Source organism: Entamoeba invadens (genome assembly GCF_000330505.1).
Source record: "Entamoeba invadens IP1 unplaced genomic scaffold scaff_1105074725111, whole genome shotgun sequence".
In the NCBI taxonomy this organism is placed as follows: Eukaryota; Evosea; order Mastigamoebida; family Endamoebidae; genus Entamoeba; species Entamoeba invadens.
Genome location: NW_004443550.1, coordinates 43,814 through 65,832, shown reverse-complemented (window position 1 = coordinate 65,832; position 22,019 = coordinate 43,814). Strand labels below are relative to the sequence as shown.

At 30.1% G+C, this 22,019-nt stretch overlaps 4 protein-coding genes across 4 annotated transcripts; 2 read left to right on the top strand and 2 right to left on the bottom strand.

Annotated features, from left to right (window-relative positions):
- Positions 1-344: 344 nt before the first annotated feature.
- Positions 345-2,861, bottom strand: EIN_291290 (hypothetical protein; the record flags this gene model as incomplete). The annotated part of the gene is made up of 3 exons (XM_004258753.1): positions 345-688; positions 972-2,415; positions 2,769-2,861. 3 exons carry the CDS (start codon positions 2,859-2,861, stop codon positions 345-347), a joined length of 1,881 nt encoding a protein of 626 aa, XP_004258801.1.
- A 1,242-nt stretch (positions 2,862-4,103) lies between these two features.
- On the bottom strand, positions 4,104-5,960 carry EIN_291280 (hypothetical protein; the record flags this gene model as incomplete). Its single annotated transcript, XM_004258752.1, has 1 exon — positions 4,104-5,960. The coding sequence occupies one exon, from the start codon at positions 5,958-5,960 to the stop codon at positions 4,104-4,106; it is 1,857 nt and encodes a 618-aa protein (XP_004258800.1).
- A 2,652-nt stretch (positions 5,961-8,612) lies between these two features.
- Positions 8,613-16,676, top strand: EIN_291270 (protein serine/threonine kinase, putative; the record flags this gene model as incomplete). The annotated part of the gene is made up of 1 exon (XM_004258751.1): positions 8,613-16,676. The coding sequence occupies one exon, from the start codon at positions 8,613-8,615 to the stop codon at positions 16,674-16,676; it is 8,064 nt and encodes a 2,687-aa protein (XP_004258799.1).
- Positions 16,677-19,976: 3,300 nt separating this feature from the next.
- EIN_291260 (hypothetical protein) lies at positions 19,977-20,546 on the top strand (the record flags this gene model as incomplete). Its single annotated transcript, XM_004258750.1, has 1 exon — positions 19,977-20,546. One exon carries the CDS (start codon positions 19,977-19,979, stop codon positions 20,544-20,546), a length of 570 nt encoding a protein of 189 aa, XP_004258798.1.
- Positions 20,547-22,019: the final 1,473 nt, after the last annotated feature.

Here is a 22,019-nt window from a genome sequence, read left to right as displayed (position 1 = left end):
ATATTCCTTTTTTTTCAAAACACCATTTTTAATTGTTGTTATTTGTAATAGTTTAATACTAGTATAAAAAATATACTAAAATTATGGTTGATTTTAATACAAAAAATGATTCTGTTTTAAAAGGACAGTTTATAATTTGACTAACTATCGTTTTATTGAAGTTTAGTTTTTTAATAATCTTTTTACTATTTTTCAAAAAAGGTAATCATTTTAAATTTCTAATAAATATTTTATTTCTCGTCACTGAGTGATGGGTTACACTCTAGTTATTTTATAATAGTATATAATTATATATACTATACTATAGTATGTTATTATAACTAAACTATCAATAATGAAATAGTTTACAAAGTCATTACTATTATTACAATTAATAAGACTAATACAGTAGTTGAATAACTCCTGGTGTTGTGATACTTAAGAGGAACACATCTGGCTGCTTTGTTACAAACATATCCACCCGAACACACCCCACATAAGGGTACACACCCATCTACATATGTCCTCAAATTATTATCTTCTGAGTCTATTGTCGAATTACGAGCATCACATTCATCTTCTAGTGTACACATGTAATCATTTAAAGTGCATTTAGTGTAATTGAGATCGTTCACATCTGTGAATGTAAGCGACTTTATATACATCGTTGTGTTTTTCCCTGTCTTGTAGTGCATCATCAACAAATTTGCTACTAATTAATATTCATTTAAATGACAGATAGATGTAAAACTATATCTTATGCTAATTTAATAAGATATTTCGTTATATTTACTTGACTAAAATAGTTCATTTGATTTATTAATATAATATGTCGCATGTGGAGTATAAGTATTAAATAATATAATTTAATTATTATTTAATAATATTATTATTATTTGATAATACAATTTATAATAATTTATAATAATTTATAGTAATTTATAGTAATTTATAATATTATTTAATATACTAATAGTATATATATAACAAACTTGCTGCGTTACACCTTGCTATATTAAAAGCCGCAGTGTTTTCGATGTGAATTAAACCGTCTTGTATACTTGCTGTTCGATTCATAACGAATTCCCGTGAGCAATTGACTCTTTTCAATTGTGTGACATCTCCAAAATGTGTGTAAAACTCGAAAGTCGGGAGTTCCAAAAACACAATATTGACACTGAGACTTGCAAAGAAAGTTTTATAGTGTTTGGACAACTTAATAGGGAATGGGAAGTTGACTGAGATGTACAATTCACTTTCAAAATTGATGACACTACCATTCACTTGATACGATTTTGATAAGTCCTTTTTATCATGAACTCTTAAAGACCATACCATATATGGGTCTTCATATTTTTCATTTGGTGTAAATCCCGGATTAGGTCGTAAGTAGCATTTTGTGTCTAAAAAGTGATTAGTTGTGAGTGAGTTAGATACGAAATCGGTGTTTTCTATGAACTTAAAAGGGATATTAGTATGTCCCCAAAAGAGGTCATATATTTTTAAATAAAGATGTTTTTTAATAACACTACTATTACTATTACTTTGTAGAGATGATAAAGGAATAGTATATTCCATAGTATCTTCATTAATATGAAAGACTTGATTGTTATATATTATTTTAGAAACTATTTGATTAGTATTATAAAGAGCTATTTTGGCGTATTGTGTTGTACTTTTTTTAATATTGTTTTGTGCACTTTCTATTAAGCACTTTTTCACGCAAATTTCTGTGTCTTCATTATATGAATTTTCATTAAAAGTGTATTTTGAAGTGTTTTCTTTGATTCTTTCATGATGAATAAAAGTGTTATTAAAATGTTGGAAACGTTTTTGAATTTCTTTGTTTGGAATTTTTTTAAAAACTTTTGTAAAAATTTTTTCTTTATTTTTGATGTGACACTTTTGTGTACAAAATTTTTTGTTTTCCATAGAAAAAGCATTTTCTGTGTTTTTCTGTTTTTCTTCAACGATTTGAGTTATAATGGCCGTTGGAAATGTTTTATATGGACAATCAACAAATCGAGCGACTATAGGAAGAGCGGACCCTATATTACCTTCTTCAGTGTATCCACTATAAAAATGGAACAATTGGTCATTAACAAAAATTGTTCTTTCTGATGAATGGATAAGAGCATTAGAGTTATTATCTTCTTTTGAAAAATTCATTTTAAAAGAACCCACAACAGTGCATGACGCAGTCTTCAGCGAAGGTCCAGTAATTTCAATACAAGACCCACATCGTGAAATGTGTTCGCCTTGAAAGATTTGATAGAAATGAGCGTGTGGAATATAACATTCAGTGTGCGTCGACATCGATATCAACCGACTTGTGTTGTCTGGTACACTTTTGTAACAACTGCTATAAATATATGAGAGGGTACCAGCCGGACCAGACAGGCCAATATATTTGAGACTCTCAGCACGAAGGTCTGGCTGTTATGTGAGTCTTTGTTGCGATTATTAAAAAGGTACTTTTTTATAGTTTATTATACTAATATTTATAATTCATTCATTAAAGTTGATAAGAGATATTTACTATATATGTATAATAATTAAATTATTAAAATGTAATAAAATATATATTGAATATGAATATTAACAATTTCATAAGTAAAACAGTGATTGTCTATTGATATATCTTGTGTTGATAAACTATTTTTTATAGTATTTATACTATATTTAAAGAATTGTAATTAAACTTATTGTATATATCTATTATCTTTTAGTTTTATTATCTTAATTAAATATAATAATTATTAATAAAATCAATTCTTAATGGAACAAACAAGACATGGACTATCTACTGTAACAGTTTTAGTAATCCGCGAAGTGGAAGGTAATATGTAGAGAGTTATTAAGACGATCAATAGATTACACATCAATTTGGGTTTCGAGTTTTTTGTATGCTTTTTTATAAACAAAATTCTCACTTTTGTTAGACAAGAAGTGTTTCGATTTTTCTTTGTTGTGTACTGAGTTACTCTTAAGATTTATTTATCGGCTATTTAGTATTTGATTTTCTTTCTACAAAAGTATATTCACATCCGATATAATTGTACTTGACTTTATCCGTTTGATTGTTTCTTTTTGGTTCTTCTTTCTTATTTTTGATTGAGTGATACAAATCACAATCTTTTGGATTTGAAGAAGTGTACCAGAATTTATGATTTATTTACTAGTCATTACTAATAAAGTGTATATTACGAAGGTGTTTGTTAAAAAAAATTATACATCGCTTTTTTTTGTTTTTTTAACATAACTATTAGAATGTATTAATTATTATCTTATAATATATGATTATATTTTTATTGTATACTTAGTTGGATTTTTTAAATAAATTTTTTAGAAAAAATTATTCCGCATTAATTATATAAACAAGTTTTTTATTATAATTTTACTATTATAAATCTAATAATCATATATATTTCTAATGTGTTTGGTCATTTTGTATTTCAATTTGAAAACCAAAAAATACTCTTTTCGCTTTTTTTGTTTTGAGGTCGATTATAGTTAAATTATAGTTTTTTTAAATAAAATATAGAAGGAGTCAAATAAAGATATTATTATATTTAACAATAATTTACAGTATAAACAAAGTTAATTTTTAATTGTAAAATTATTAAAAAAAAGTGCTATAAAACAAAATAAGTTTGTTATTCAATTAATTTGGTAAAATCTTAATGGTTTTTAACATAAATTTAAGATAATTATAGTGTTTTTTATATAACTTATTTCAAACACCCTCACATAGAGTTTTTATAAGAACTTTCTATAAAATACAAAAAAATAATTTCAATTTTAATTATATTTTAAATTATAATTCTTGTATAATGAATGGTGTTAATAACATTTTCAAACATATTTGTACATGTTATTGTTCAGTGTCATAACAGTTCCTCTTTAAAAAATGAATAAATTTTTTTGTCACATTTTAAGATACAGTAACATATTGAATAATAACATTTAACTTGGATTTATACATTTTCAAACAAAAAAGTCAATACCTTATATTCAAATATCAACAAAAATTGGGTGAATTAATTAAATATTCGCATTATCATCATTAAAATGCTTTAAATAGAACAAAAAATAAATTCACATTAAAAATTACAAAAAGAAAATTACACGTTATGCGTGATAGTAATTGGGTATTGTGCTGGTGTAGGTGTGTTACTTCTATTTCTTTTTGGTCTTCTATCGTCATCAGGTTTTGGGAACACAAAAGATAAGTGGAATGCCTTTAACCTGTTAATATCTTTTTGTGTAGTTTTAACAGGCGGACTAATTTCCAGTATTTTTACAGTTTCAGGCAATACATCAAAGTCGATTTCCTTACAACTTCTGAAGTAAATATTTTCGAGTTGTGCATTGATGAGATGTGTGACTGAAGACGACATCGCGTAAAGTGTTTTGGTCGCTTTGTTCAGTGATATTATGATGTTCGAGCAATTGCAGACACCGACTTTTTCAAGTGCTTTAAATCTCGACAAGTCACAGACGTACTCCCGTGGTGCGCTTTTAATAGTGATGTATTTAACACACAATGGAAGTGATCGAAGCATCGAGACGTCATCCGTCGAAATCATTTCAACATTTTGAATATTTTCAATATCAAAAGGCATTTTATCATCATTTCTATTCATAAAAGACGACGAAATAAGACGAAGAGCAGTGACTGTTTTTGGGACAAAGTGTGACTTCCATTGAGTGTTTTGTATAACAAGTGTTTTAACATGTGCCATTGTTTTATCAGTGAGTGACACTTCACATGATGTGAAAGTTGCTTTAACAAGCATATTCAACTTAGATAAGTCGATATTAACTTCACAAGACACAAAATTAATAACTCTCAAAAAATTGAGTGTTTTCACCTCTTCAAGTTTGTGTTGTTTCTCAATAACAAGGGAGACTATATTGCACACTTCTTCTTGTTTCCATAACTCACAACTTCTCAAAGAAGCCGAATAGACTGATTGTGGTAATTTAAATGTTTCAATACAATTAGAGAGTGTAACTACATTTACATGTTGAAGTGTATTATACATTGCACATCCACAATACACTTCAAGTGAAGGTGGTAATATGCAGTCGACTGATGGATTATTTTCTTGACTGAATTCAACTATTTGTGTGTATTTTGATATATCAAAGTGCTTTTCTGTAGTGAACGCAGAGAGGGTGACGGATGTTGGATAGTACAATTGCATAGCTACATCTAATGATACTGTTTGTGGTCCAACAGTAAATTCAGACGCTTTCTCGACTATTATATCTTCATTGCACCACTCGTCGCTACTAAATATGACACGTGGAGAAATCACAAAACTTTTTTCTTTACACTTTAGAAAGAACTCTGTAATAAGTGTAGTTGGTGCACTCACTACTAAGCGCTCTATATTAAACTTATCAAAAGAGGTGATCATATCATCACAAATGCCACACATCTTACTGAGAGATACAAAGGAATATCTATGTTGTGTGTTTTTGAAGAATTCAGTGTATTGTGTTGTTCTGTATATCGACTTCATTGTGACACGGCGAAGGTTTTTAAATGGACTTAAATTGATTGTTATATTCGATTTTATTAATATTTTTATATCACAAAGTCGATCATTAAGTTGTTGTAATAAATAGGGACTTTCAACACTATGTCGAGTAAGTCGAATGTAGTCGTATTTCATTGCAATGTCACGACGTTGTAATAACGTCTCATCATCTGCTTGAAGTGTCACAACACCACTAAACAAAAGAAGTTCTCTTTCTAATTCAACGACTTTGGAAAATGTTGTGTCCATCTCAGTAATGAAGTCGTGGAATTTGGATGAATGAAGTTGTGGACGGTAATTCGGGTTTGTTCGGATCATAAGAATTGCAATTTTACAGGAACGGCTGACATAGAGAAGACGCTGTGCTGTTTTTAATGAGTTTAAATAGGGTATTACAACTGCTATGTAAAAAGCATCAAGTTTTTCAACCATCGATAAATACTTAATTAATTAGTTTTAGTTTCATTCATTTTGTGTTGAAAATAAATTGGATTTTAATAAATCGATTAAAAAAACGAGTTTTTTTAACACTTAAAAAACATTATTTATTTCTTTAAAAAACGTTTTTAAAAAATATATGTTTTTAAATATAATTTCACTTATTCAAAAAAGAGGGAAAATGTGTATTGTAAAACACACGAAAAACCTGATAAACTACCAATTATTTAAGTTAAAAAATCAAAAAACATAACTATCGTCAAGTAGTATCACATATAAACAATCTCTCATTATAAACAAACCGGAGAACAGTCGCTTTAAAAATACAGTTTGACTCGTCGTTGTTTTATTCAATTTCTAACACAAAAACACCATTTTTTCCTTTCCAAAGTCGCAATTAAAAAATGCAAACTTTGTTTTGATAATGTTGAAGATATTACTCACAAAGCTCACGATTTTGTCGCGAACACATACAAAAGTACAAGAAAAAGTCTAACAAAATTTGTGTTTGTTTCATTCTCCTTATTTCTTCGTATTATTAAATTAACTAATTTGTGTGATAAACGCGTCGTCTATATTGACTGCGACCCCAGAAATACATCACAACACAGTGTTTTTTACATCCTGCGAGTCCACATTAGGCAAAAGTATTTCAGAGCAAAGCGACAACGCTTTTTTCCCATTGACTGCCAAATTTATTTTTTATTTTTAATCAGTTACTTATTATTAGTTTGATTTTTAGTTTAAAAACTAATAGATACTTTTAAATTATTTAACAAATGAAAAACTTTAACAAAGTATCTGTTATAAATACTCAACATCACCATAAAATAGTATCCACATATGGGTGGAAAACTGATTTTTAACTTAAGTTTACATTTTCTAAAATTTGATTTCTTTCATTGACTGTTTTTAGTACAAACTACAATGTAATTTACTGATTTTGGTGAAACACGTTGAGTTTAATAATTGGTGTTAAAAAGTCTGTTTAATGATTTTGGTAAATAAAAAAGAACGAATCGGTTTTAAATAAGATATAGTGAATAATTAATGACAAATCATTTTCACATAAAACTTGTTTTTTAGTTATTATTGTATTTTTCAAAACTTGGTTAGTGATAGGTTATTTTGATAATTTAATAATATACAGTATATATTCGATGATAGTCCAGTCTATGTTCCAGTCTTATTCAATAATGTCAAATAATATAAACTTGAATAATTAACAAAAAATACCACATTTTGTTTTTTGTCTCAACAAAATTCCAAATTATATTTTCACCCAAAAAATTTTTTTGCCATTTTTTATAAAACTTTTGTAATTTATAATATAAAAAACAAATGCTTTATTTTACTAGTGTTTATTAAAACACAAAACGTCCGTTATAGAATCAAAATATTGACAGACAACATAAACAGCATTCAAACCGAACACATGAAGAGCAATATGATAACTCTTGGTTTTCAAAATAAACATTTATTATTTTATAATAATTTAACGCTCCAACGACACGTTAATTAACAGTGTTTGGGTTTTAGATGAAAAACTCATTTGCTTTTAAAATAATTTTAAAAATAATTTTATTTTTTTTAACGTAATGACAATTTGGTTTATGTATTACCATATTAAGGTTTTGGACAAAAAAATATAAAAAATAGCAAAAAAATAAATTGTTGTTTTTTGATTTTTTTTGATATTCGATAAGAGACCTCCCTCTTATATTATGGTCTCTTATCGAATAAATCCTTATATCGAATAGCCCTCTTTTCGAATGTTGACTGTATTTAACATTGGTGTGATTATCAAAATTTAAATTTATTAATTTCTTGTTCAAAATAAGTCTCTTTTATTTTATACAAATAATATAATTTTTTATTTATTTATTTTTTCCTTTTTTTAAAATCTTTTTATTGTTTACAAAAATCTTTATTGATTATAGTAAAATATATTAATTTAAACCAAAAATATAATTATAATTGTTAAATTAAAATCTTTTTATTTTTTCTTATTGAATGGATAAAAAGTTTGGAATTTTCCAAAGTCTATTTTAATTATATCAGAAAAAAGGTTTTGTTTATAAATCATATTACTTATTAATATTTATATAATTATAGAAAATGTTATTTTACTTACCGATATCTTTATTTGGATATGAATTATTCTTAAATAAAAAACACAAAATAAGAAATAAAACATGTTATACTTTGGGTAATCTGCCCAATGTTTTTTGTTTCAATTTAATTTTTTTAAAAGTTTAGAATTTTTTTGGGTTTTTTTCTGGTTTATCGGAAATATATCAATCAAAAATGATAATAATATAAACTAATATAAATAACACATATATTATTTGATGCCGATATAATATTTTTCCAATTTGGCAAAAGGATTAAACATTCAAAATTAGAAAACTCCTCTTATTCACACATAAAGTGTGGATTGGAATTATTATCAAGACCCGATATTTAATATTTAAATACTGGCTTATAAGAATAATTTAATGCAAATAAAAGGCGATAAAATAAGAAAATATTTAAAAGCTATTTTTAATTAATTATAATGAAACAACACCACTAAGAACTCAAAAGATTTGTGTTTTTAAAATTAAAAAATAATCAAACAAAAACTCCATTAACTAGAAAAAGACAATGCTCTTGTTAGTGTTGTTGGTAACAACATTTGGCATGTGGTGCAACGATAAAGGTATTGTAAAATGCTTTGAAAATAACACACAATGTAACACTACCAATTTAAATGAAGAAGATGGTATTCTTTATATACAAAATTTAGAAGAAGTACACATTGAATGTCAACAACAAGAAGATCTTTTTGTGGCAGTTAAAGAGTGTCTTCACGTGTTGTCTGTCTTATTAAAAAATTATAAAAACGAGGTGTTGAATTACTATAATGGGATCTATCACTTCCAAAGGAATACTTTTGAATTTACTCCAACTCTTAAAACAACAAAATCCAACACGACTCTTAAAAGTGCAACACCAGACACACTTCAATGCAATGGATATAACCAATACTATTGTTCAAGTTGTGTTACTGGAAGATCGGACTGTTCTCAATGCATCTTGGGTTACTTTTTAACTCAATGTGGAGATTGGCCGGTGACTTGTAGAAAAGTACGTGACAACTCAACTTGTAGTTTTGTGTGTGGGAAAAAACAGTGGTACTATTTGGACGATAAACTTACTTGTATGCCACAAAATTGCCAAACCATAAAATCTCAAAGTGGCATTCTTGTTTGTGGAAAATGTAAAGCTGGGTTTTCTCAAAAAAACAACTTGTGTTACCCACCACTAAACAACTGTGGATCTTCCGATGATGGTGAATGTGAACAATGCAACTCGGGCTATCATATTGTCTACGATTATTGTAATCCAAACAAAGATGGATGTGTCAGTTATAACTATGGTACAAAAAAATGTGATACATGTAAAGCTGGGTATTATAAGGAAAATGATGGGTGTACATCATGTAACATGATAGAGTATTGTAATACATGTAATTTAAAAACCCGATGCACAGAGTGTTACGATGGCTTTGCTCTTAGTAAATTTACAACAACAAACACAACCTGTAAACGATGTCCAGACAATTGTAACACGTGTGCTTTTAACATAAATACGAAGAAAACTGACTGCACTCAATGTAAAGAGAATTACTATGTTAGTAACAAGTTATGTAATATTTGTGATCAAACTTGTGGGGGAAGTTGTGCGGACAATACTGGTATTTGCAAGACATGTTCAAGTGGTTTGATATTTAAAAATCCACTATCAACAATATGTGAACCCTGTCGCAATTATGATCCCAATTGTGAACAGTGCTCTGGGGTTGAAAGGGCGTGTTTCAAGTGTGATTTGGGGTATTACCCAATCAATGGAAAATGTACTCCATGCCATGAAACGTGTGTATTAGGAAAGTGTGATCCCAAAAATGGTGCCTGTTCAGAGTGTAAACCTGATTACACAGTCATCACAATTACAAGTCCATCTTGTCAGAGCTGCACTGAAGCATTTTCTGGGTGTCAGAAGTGCTCACAAACACTTAGAAAATGTGAGACCTGTCAAAATGGTCAATATCCAGATACTTCGAATGGATATGTTTGTGTAAATTGTGCTTCGACATGTCCAAATTGTAATAGTTCAAATGGGAATTGTATAACATGTTTAGACAATTACGTTTTCAAATCTTCAGATACAAAGACATGTGAAATATGCAGTTCATTTGATAGTAACTGTGTTGCATGTGCGTCTAATTATTCGAGGATTTGTATACAATGCAAAAACAGTGAATATTACATAAGTACAACTGGGAAATGCGTTCAATGTGAAGCAACATGTGCAAGACAGTGTGATGGTCCGGATGGGATATGTACAACTTGTTCAAGTGGAAACGTCTTCAACGAACCCAAAGAAAATAAGTGCATTGCATGTTCTACATTTGATTCAAATTGTTTAACGTGTGCTTCTGGAGGTGTCAGAGAGTGTGTTAAATGTAATACAAACTACTATCCTTCAACCTACACATTGAAATGTATTCAATGCAATTCCACGTGTAGTCAATGTGATCAAACAACAGGTCGTTGTACAACATGTGATGCATCAAAAGTATTCACATCTCCTCAATCAGAAGTGTGTGAAAGTTGTCAGACTTTTGATCCAAATTGTAAAGAATGTGTTGCAGGAGGTGAACGGAAGTGTTCGACATGTAACGTAAATTATTACCCAGATAAGACGAGTGGAATGTGTGTATTATGTGATAATACATGTGTTGAAGGTGGATGTGATCCATCGAGTGGTATTTGTAATACTTGCAAAGAGAATTATGTGTTTAAAAACCCAAAACAAATAGAGTGTGAATCGTGCACTTCTTTTGAACAACATTGCTCCACGTGCTCACCCGATTTTAGTAGAAAATGTGTGATTTGTAGTGCGGGTTATTACGTAGATACTTCGAATAATAAATGTAAACAATGCGATTCAACATGTGGTGGAAAATGTGATGGAGTCAGTGGATATTGCACGGGTTGTTCAACTGGGTATGTACCAACGGAACCGACATCTTTGATATGTGAAAGTTGCACAAGTTTTGATATCAAATGTTCGATATGTTTAAGTGGTTTTGAAAGGAAGTGTTTCACGTGTAAAACAGGCAAATACCCAGATGAAATTACATATAAATGCAAAGACTGTGATGAAACGTGTGGTACTTTATGTGATGTGTCAAATGGTTTGTGCAAACAATGCAAAACAAATTATGTCGTCACAGAACCGATTTCTAAAGTATGTATATCATGTAGATCTTTTGATTCACATTGTACAACATGTGCATCAGATTTTACTCGAAAATGTGTAACATGTGATAATAATTATTATCCGGATGCATCAGGAAGATGTGTTCCATGTTCTTTGGGGTGTTCCACGTGTAATTCTCAAAACGGGACGTGTCAAATTTGTGTTCCAAATCACATTTTTGATACAACGGATCATACAAATTGCAGTGAATGTTCAACACTTTCAAAATGTGTGACATGTCCAATTGATTTCTCAAGAAAGTGTATTGCTTGTCAAAGTAACATGTATCCAATAGATGGAGTGTGTGCCAATTGTCACACCACATGTGGAGGAACGTGTAATACAGAAAATGGCGAGTGCACTGGATGCCAAAATGGGTTTGTATTTTCAGATACAAATCCATTGGAATGTGTTGCGTGTCAAACCTTTGACCCGAAGTGTACCACCTGCTCAGAGGACTTTACAAGGACGTGTAAAGTCTGTAATGTGAATAATTATCCACAACCAAATGGGATGTGTGGGGAATGTGATACTTCATGTGGCGGACAATGTGATACATCAATTGGTATTTGTACTGGGTGTTCTCCCAATTTTGTATTCAATGAAGTGAAGGGATTGACATGTCAAAATTGCACCTTATTTGACCCGAATTGTAAGACGTGTAACACTAATTATGAAAGACGCTGTACTGAATGTCAAAGTGGGTATTATTTAGTTGGCGACAAATGTGTACAATGTCATTCAACTTGTGGAGGTAAATGTGATCCAACTAATGGGCGTTGCACTGGGTGCATATCAAATAACGTGTTTTCTGATGATCAAATGACGTGTATACCATGTAACCAATTTAATAGTGATTGTACAACATGTGCCTCCAATGGAAGTCGACTATGTGAAACGTGTACAAACAAGAAGTATGCATCAAATGGAAATTGTGTAGATTGTTTGGCATCCTGTAAAGATTCGAACTGTGATGGGTCGACTGGAATTTGTGTGACGTGTGCAAACAACTATGTGAATGTGGAAAGCAACAACGGGAGTTGCCAAAAGTGTTCTGAATTTGATTCAAATTGTAAGTTGTGTGCAAGTAATGCGGACAGGAAGTGTGTTGAGTGCCAAGCCACCTATTACCCCAAAACAGTTAGTGATTATCGATGTCAATTGTGTGATGAGACATGTGGAGGACTATGTGATACACGGAATGGGTATTGTATTGGATGTTTATCGAATCATGTCCTTTACGAGACAGAAACATTGACATGTCAGAGCTGCACTGATTTTGATGCACATTGCACTCAATGCTCATCACAATTTAAAAGAGAATGCATGACATGTAATACTGGATATTACCCGGACCCAAGTACTCATCGATGTATACCTTGTCATGGTACATGTGCAACTGATATGTGTGACACGACAACTGGAATTTGTAAACAATGTATTGATAATTACGTGTTCAGAGAGATTAAAAGTGTTGATTGCGTTCAATGTGACTCTTTCGCGCCGTGGTGTAAGACATGTGCGTCCAATTCTTCGAGAATATGTGTGGAGTGCAAACCCAGTTATTACACAAATCCATCAACACAGAGATGTCAAAAATGTGACACAACATGTGGAAATAATTGCAATGGGGTTACTGGATACTGCATTGGGTGTTTAAATAACTTTGTATTGATCAGTGAGACTTCTTTGACATGTCAGAATTGCTCTTTATTTGATCCAAAATGTGTGACATGTTCAAAGACGTTCCAAAGAGAATGTGTCACGTGTACCACTGGCTATTACCCAAACGAAAACACCAAAATCTGCAAGAGTTGTGGCTCCAATTGTAATTCTCTGTGTAACACGGAAAGTGGCGTGTGTTATGGATGTCTTACAAATCACGTTTTTGAAAATGCGACACAGATGAATTGCATTCCGTGTAAAACGTTTGACATTCATTGTTTGACATGTTATGAAGACTATTCGCAGAAGTGTAAAATATGTGATGTTGGGTTTTACCCCAATGAACAATTTCGATGTGTACCATGTTCAACAATACAAATCAATTGTAATTCGTGTAATCAAACACAAAAGGAGTGTTTGCGGTGTAAAGATCCGTATTATTTGAGTTCACCATTGGAATGTAATAGTTGCCCGACTGGATTTTTCAAGTCGAGTGAAAGTGGGTGTGGCGATTGTAATGAGAAAATCACCAATTGCAAACAGTGTGGAACTGTCAGTGTTGGCAACGCAAGGTGCTCTTTTTGTTATTCTCCGTATGTGCCAAATGTTGCAGGAAATTGCATCCTATGCAGTGATAGGACTTTTTATACATATACAAAAGAACTAACGAGAGAGGTTGGGAGCTGTCAGGCTAATACAATACAAAACTGTGTAAAACAAATGAACTCAACGACATGTGTTTTATGTGAACACCCGGCTTTCCTTTCGGAAGGAAATTGTGTCACAACGAAGAACTGTTTGAGTCCGTCGACAGTGGTACAAACGTCATGTGACTGTTCGGAACAGATTTCAATTAATTCTGATTGTGTTGCAGTGGGGAGTGGCTGTAAATATCAAAATTCGACGAAAGGGAAGAACTACTGCGTTCAATGTAATAACAATTATCGAATGAATACACAGAAAGAGTGTGTTAAAAGTAATGAATTAACTGTTTTAAATGATGTGAATTATCAATGTAGAGATGGTCAATATTTAGATCGTAATAATATGTGTCAAGACTGTGACGCGACTTCAAGTATATGTTTACAAGGAAAAGAAAAGGTGGAGGCTTTAAAGTGTTCTTCTCGATATGTATTAAATACTGAAAGAAACGAATGTGCTTCGGACTCAGCTTGTGCGAGTGTATCAACTGATTTTTGTGAGAGATGTCAAGAAGAATCGTATGAGTTAAATGAAGGGAAGTGTGTGAAGTGTTCGACATTAAACTGTAAGTATTGTGTTGGGAACAAGTGTTTGAAGTGTGTTGAAAACACATTATTGTATGAGGACAATCGCTGTATATCAAAAGAAGAGGTGAATTGTGTCAAATCGAATTCATTTGGATGTGTGCAGTGTAAAGATCAGTTCTACACCTTTGCAGAGAAAAACAAAGAAAACAAGTTTGACTATTGTCTTCCCATTTCAACGACTTTATTCAGCAATTGTAAACGAATTCGTTTTACTACAACACCAGAAGACGGCAAATGTATTGAGTGCTTAGAGTCATACAAATTAAAGGAAGGGAAGTGTGCTGAATTTTATGAAGAAAAAGATGAGAATTTGACATTAAAAATGATGTCAGAAATGCATTTTATTCAAGATAATACAAATAATAAATATGACCCAATGAAAGGAATAGAAATGCAAGAAGTGAACACCACTTCTGAAATCAAATGTGAGAGTCGAACGAACAAAGGGTGTCAACGATGTTCTGATGGGTATTACTATAATAACTTAACTTCTGAGTGTAACAAATGTGATGATTTATGTGAAACGTGTTATAATACGACATACTGCTTATCATGCACATCAACTTCTTTCCTCGATTCTACAATGGTCTGTAAATCACTTGGTAATTTAATTTCGACTTGTCAAACTCCTCTTCCGACGGGAGGTGGATGTGCAATATGTAAAGATGAATATTTTAAAGTAGAAAAGGATTGTTTGAAATGTGACATGTCTTGTGCGAAATGCAGTTCTATTGAGTCGTGTTTGGAGTGTGCGGATGGGTATTTCAAATTTAGTGGAGATTCGAAGGGATTGTGTCGACATAATACAACTCTTTTAAATTGTTCCAAAGTTGTGTTTGATGGGTGTGACACATGTGATGATGGATATTTTGTGACAGTGGATAAGCACTGTCAGAAATGCCCAGAAAACTGTCAGTTGTGTGAGTCCCAAGAAACGTGCACATTGTGTTTACCCACCGACTATGTTCTTGTCAACTCTATGTGCCAGTTTTATTCTTCAGTTGAAAATTGTGAAGAGGCGAAAGATTCTAAATGTACTCGATGTAAAGGGTCACATGAACCTTCCACAGAAGGTGATTTGTGTGTCCACGTCGTTAATTTAGGTGTTGCCATTGGCGTTCCTCTTTCGCTGATATTTATTATATTAGTAGTGATTGCCACGATCATAATAGTAGTTTATTTATTGATGATGAAAAAGAAGGAGAAAGTGCAATTACAGAACATCTGTGTCTTTGAGATGTCCCGTTCTAATATCCCGATGAGTTCATTAAATAAAGTGATGTGCAGCAATAAAAATGTCATTCATTTTGATTTAGAAGACGACGGACCGATTCCAGTTGATGCAGAAAGTCGGGATTTGATATGTATTGGGAACACATCAAAACATAATATGAAGGTGCAATTTAGTGTATTAGATGGGTGTGACTATTACGAAATTCGAACAGTGCCTTCCCTTATTTCATTAAAGAAAGGAGAAGCGTGTGAGTTTGAGATATTTATCAAGCCATTGTGTTCGTGTGAGTTTGAAGAATATATAATGGTGATTGGACTTGATATTAAGACTGGAGTGCAATATAATGAAAAGATTCGAATAGAGAAAAAGACTGAGAATTCGACGAAATTGAATTACAGAGAAATTGAAGAACACAAGAAAATAGGAGAAGGATCTTTTGGAGTTGTTTTTAAAGGCGTTTTTCGAGGGAAAACTGTTGCGATTAAAAAGATGAAAATATCGAATACGACGAAACAGCAAATTGACGAGTTTGAGAAGGAAGTGTCGATGTTAGATAAGTTCAGGAATGACTATATTATTCACTTCTATGGTGCTTGCTTTATCCCTAGTCATATTGAGATGGTGACCGAATTTGCACAATATGGGAGTTTAGCGGATATGGTGTTAGAAGGGAAGAAAGAGAGTTCAGAGGTGTCACTGAAGATCAAAATTAAGATGATGACGGACGCTGCGAAGGGGATTCAATATTTACATGAGAATGGGATCTTACACAGAGATATTAAACCGGACAATTTACTTGTTATTTCGTTGGAAGAGAATGTGAAGGCAAATGCAAAATTGACTGATTTTGGATCAAGTCGAAATATTAATATGCTGATGACTAATATGACCTTCACGAAAGGAGTTGGAACACCAAAGTATATGGCTCCAGAGGTATTAAATAAGGAGAAGTACAAAACATCAAGTGACGTCTTCTCATTGGCAATTACTATGTATGAGACACTCATTTGGGGAGAAGCTTACCCGAAGAAAGAATTCAAATACGCGTGGGCGATAGCAGATTTTATTACAAGCGGGAAAAGAAGAGAACGAACGGAACAGATCAGAGAGGAGGAATACCAAATTCTTAGCAAAATGTGGAAACAAAAACAAGAGGAAAGACCGACTATAGATAATGTCATACAAAGTCTTGAAGATGTAATTCAAAAACTCTGAAAAGGTGTTTATTATCAATAATAAAATGTTTTTAATATTAATTATTTATTATTAAATTAATTATTTAATAATTATAATATTAATATTAATATTTTTACTATTATTATTGTTATACAAATTTCAATAGAAAAATGAAAATATTAAAAAATCAAATAATTTACAATTTTATATAAAAAACAGGTATAGATTATATATATAGAGTTGTACGTATATTCTGTTGTTATTTAAACAATAATGCATTCTTTCCAAACAGAAATATAATTATTATTTATAGTTATTATTAATATTTTTGTACCATGATTATAAATCGATTTCCATTAATCGTTTCTTCACCAAATTGTTTTTAAAATGAGTTATTTGATACAAAAAACTTTTTATTTCAAATTGTTAAATGAGAAAAAACATAATCAGATGCTTTTGAATATCTATAATGAATTTTGGAATAGAAATTGAAATGTATCATCAAATTGCGATTTAACTTTGAACATCAATATAAATACATTTTATTGCTTCATATTCTACAATTAAAAAATCCCAAACATTTTGTTAAGAATAACAATCAATTATCCAAATAATAACCAAACACGTAAGGAGAATATTTTTTAAATGTATACATTAAACCCTAATTACAAAAAAGTTTGTATTCACATTGATTATAATACAATTTATTAATTTAATTGGTGTATTTGAATAATTGATAAAATTTGAAGTATGTTTTTAAAAAAGCTAAAGTGAAGATATCAATCAAATAATTTGTTTGATTATAACCATTTTGGAGATAAATTCTCGAAAGTTAATTTTTCAAAAATTGAGTACTACTCGTTTTTTAAAACGAAAAGTATGTTTGAAATTTTGAACTCAATACAACGAAGAGATTTTTTATCAGAACAAATACAAAATGTAAGTCTTTATTACAAAATCATTCAAATCAAACAATAATAAATAAAATGTCATTGGTAAGTTTTGTTTAAATCTCAAATATAATTTTGTATAAATAATCTCTCATCAATAAATCTAATAACGCCAGATTTTGATTTTATTGTTTAATTATTTGTGCTTCTACTACAAATATAATTATTATATTTTTATTTTAATTAAAATAATTTAAAACAAAACTGTAACACTCGATGTTTTATTAAAAGTTAAAAAATTTTGAGTCTTTTTAACTTTGAAAAAAAAACACTATTCTATTGAGAGTTTCTTTTTGGTTTTTATCTTAAAAATATAATATTAGAACAAATTAAAATGTTTATTATTTAACTTTCATTTGTCTTTTTCACCTTCTACACACTGTGGAGAACAACAAAGCCATCCCAAAATGTAATTTAATTTTTCTATTATAATTGCAATTAAAATAATTTGAATTGTTTATTACCGTTTCTTGTTTTATTTTGGGGGTTTCTTCTCTTTATTTGTATAAAAATAAAGAAGGATTTTAAGGCTTTTATTCAACGACCAGTTCATTTGATTTACATACCAGCCTCCCTCAACGTCAAAACAACTATATTTCAACAAAACGGTAACAAAATTAAACACATAATTAATTAATACTTGATATTCGTTTGTCATTCGCATGGTTTATAAATACGTGTTTTCCGATTAGTGCGAAAATTCTTCCCAAAAACACATTGAAAAGAAAAAAATATTAATATTTTAATTATATCGCTAATTGTTTTTAATATAGTAATTTTTAATATGTGTTTTCGAGATATTTGCAGTTATATAAAACCCCCAAAGCCATGAGCATTATAATAAGTGGACTTTGAAAGATTGTTTTTAAAGCAAATAATCCTTATTATATTAAGATTTTGGCAAATTTCTGCTCATAGTCAAATTAACGTTAAGTACAACCAATATGAAACGTATAAATTGTTTTTGGTATTAATAATTGTATTTTGCCAAGTATATATAGTGGAAATTGACGCAACATACTGTTGAGAATATTCCAATAGAATTAATTTCATGCATTTTAATAAAAAGAAAGTTAAATTATTCAGAGTAATATGAAATTGTTGTTTTGATGTTCCAAAAAGGCTGTTCACCGACCTTCACGTATTTCTACTATTAATATTATAAAAATGATATAAATTATTATAAATTATAACACATCTGTCTAAATTTTAAGTTATGCGCCTTGTATTTCATTTATATTCTCATTTGAACAAGAAGACGGGCTTTTTATAAACTATGTATATTATTTTTTAACGCTCATTTGTCACCAAATCAAATTTCGGCAATGATGAGTGTAAATATCATTGTCGAAAAGAAGAAAAACCAAACAACACTTTTAAACCCAACCAAAAGTGTTCCTGTTAATTTACATAGCAAAAACAATGTATTATTCCATCTAAAACGACTGTTGTGTCAGGTAACCACCGTATTCAAGAACAGCTTTTGTGTTTTTTATTTTTTAAATCGCTTTGAATTTGCGCAAATCTCCTCAACAAAATGTTTTTGGGATTCTTGTGTTATTCACAACAGTAGTTCTATTTTTGGCGATTACTACCCTTTTAACTCCTTTTTTGAATCAAACTACTGGCTTATAACAAAACGCAGCGAATTCCCGATTTGTTACAACAGTTACCCGCAACTCCAAAATTATTGTTAACAAAATCTGAAATGCACGAAAATATTTTGTTCGGCTTTTTTTAGTCCACATTTGTCCATTTTTCGGGAATTTTTCCTATCAGATTTGTTCTTTTCGCTTGTTTCAGTGCGAGAATTTGAGTTCTGAATTTGGGTTTTTTACACTAAAAAGTTCATCAAAAGACACGTTTTAAATTAAACAAATATCACTAAATATGTTTGGGATACTCTCCCAATGTTTCTTTTATTTGGCATATTGAGCTTCATTTCCCCACTCCCATTTCTTCAGTTGTTTTTCTTTTATTACTAAAAACACCATTGAGCCTTCTGCTTTTTTAATATTAGTTTATTTATTAATAATTTAGCTATATTTTAATTAAAGAATGAATTCAACAACAATACAAGTAGTATTGTTAAAAGAACTATATAAATATAGTATGTTAATTATAAAATAAACAAAACGATGACCACTTCCGAATCATGAGTGAATTCCAATTCAATTCCCAAAACAAAAAGGCGTTGCTCGAAAACACCTCATGAGTTCAAAAATAGTCCTGACGCATACCCGCCCGTCATGTGTCTTTTATTTCCATCAAATTTGGAATAATAAAAAAGGTTTTGGCTTTTGAAAGCGACGAAACGAAATCTGTTTGAAAGACTTGGGGTGGTAGAAAATGTCTATTTAAAAGGGGAACTGAAGACTAGAAACCGAAAATGATGAGTAGCAGTTCTTCACGATTAACGCCGGAGAAGCCGAGGATAGAGTCTGATTTTCGAAATGTGCGGAACTATCAAGTCTATCAGCAAGCCGTGTGTATTGCCCTGTTAAATTCGTATTTTGAAGTCTCGATCATTCAACCCTTAAAAAAGGCGCACGTCTTCGAGCAGATCATAAGAATAGAAAAACTCCAGAAGGGGGAGGACGTCATCTTCGTAGAGGAGTTTTGCAAGAAGAGGTGCAGAGATCGGTTTTTGATCGACACCAAAAACAACATCCCCGAAAAGACGGCGAAGAGGAGAACTGAAGCAAACAAGGTGAATGAGATGCAACTGCTCTTAATGGACTTGTTGGGAGTCTTCGGATTCTTTTTTGAGACTAAAAGAGTACATGGGAAAAAGACGACGGTCAAAGGCGAATTTGTTCAAAGAATTCTCTTCAACGGGAAAGTCTTTTTGGACAAAAACAATATCTACGAAATCGGAAAGAATATAAATAGAAAAATTAACGTGAAATTGGGGAATGGCGAAAAGTGCACGTTGCCCGTTGGATTCTTGGAATTTTAGTAATTTGTGTCTTTTGTTATTTGTTGAAGGTTTATAGTTTCTTATGTGTAATAACATTATAATATTCAAATAATTCATTTTATTTGTTTTTTAACATGAAATTGTTGCGTATTATTGGAAATCATAGAAATCATTCAAATTGATAGAACAAGTGTTTGTTATACAATAGGTACGAATTGATTGTTAAAGACTTTTTATCTATTTTTATTGGTTGAATTTTTTAATATTGTAACTATGTGATATTCAAAACTTACTCTTTATTTTACACATTTTTAACGACTTGTTTTTTACATTGTCTATTTTATTTGGTAGTCGAACTACTTTTATAAAAAATACAAATGATTTGCGTTGTTAAGAATTGTGTTGTTATTGACTTTTTTTATTATAAAATAATAGATGTTAAGTGTTACATGTTTTCTAAATATAAAAAAAGACACATTAACAAGTTAAAATGTATCTTTAATAAGAAGATTTTATTATAATAAGAAAATGTCTTTTGTATCATTGTTGTATTGTATTCAAATTTTTAATTGTTTAAGTGGCATAAACATATTACAATTAAATTGAAAATATTAAGTTAAAAATTGATACGATAAATCTAAAAATTTAACCATTTTAAGCTAAAATGAAATATTACTATATATATATATTTGAATTGTGTAATCACAGACACTTTACTTGCTAAATACACATTCCAAAAATTTTTATTGTTAGTCTTTATTTGTTTTGAATAACAGGCACATTTTTTTAAAAAAAATAGTAATCAAGTCGTCCAAAAACGTTATTTATTCTGTCAACCGTATTTGTTTTTTGAAATTGTTTTTAGATGAAAATGTTCCCAACTTACGGGAAAAAGATAAGTAAAAAACAATATTATTAATATAACTATTCTAAAACTAAATAACAAATAACACAACCAATAACATAAATAAGGTTAAGACTATTCGACCAATCATTTCCAAACATCTCAAAGTAAATAAATAAATACAATTGATTTGGTGTCAAATTTGAACAAAATTACAAGAAATTGGTGCGAACCAATTTTATTGTAATCATTTGCTTGAAAAATAATGTTTTTAAACACTTAAACTTTTCAACATTTTATTTACACTCGGCCAAAACCATTTCATAAAACAACTTTTAATCGACCACAGAACGTCATTTCGATATTAGAGTCATATAATATTGTTGTACTCATTGTTTATGATTTATTATACTTGTCAATTTTTTTCAAAAAAATTCAAGTTGTTTGTTGTTGAATTTTTATGTTAAATTTATCACTTTGAACAATAAAAGTTTTTTACCCAACTGTTGTTTGTAACAACATTTTTTTCTTTGTTTATACTATTTCTGTGCATAATAAAAATTAAACTAATCGATCTGTCTCTGTTCGTTTTAACTGGAAAAACAAAGATTTAATATAATAAATTATTAATTAAAAAACAAACCAAATTAATATTTTTTATAAAGTTT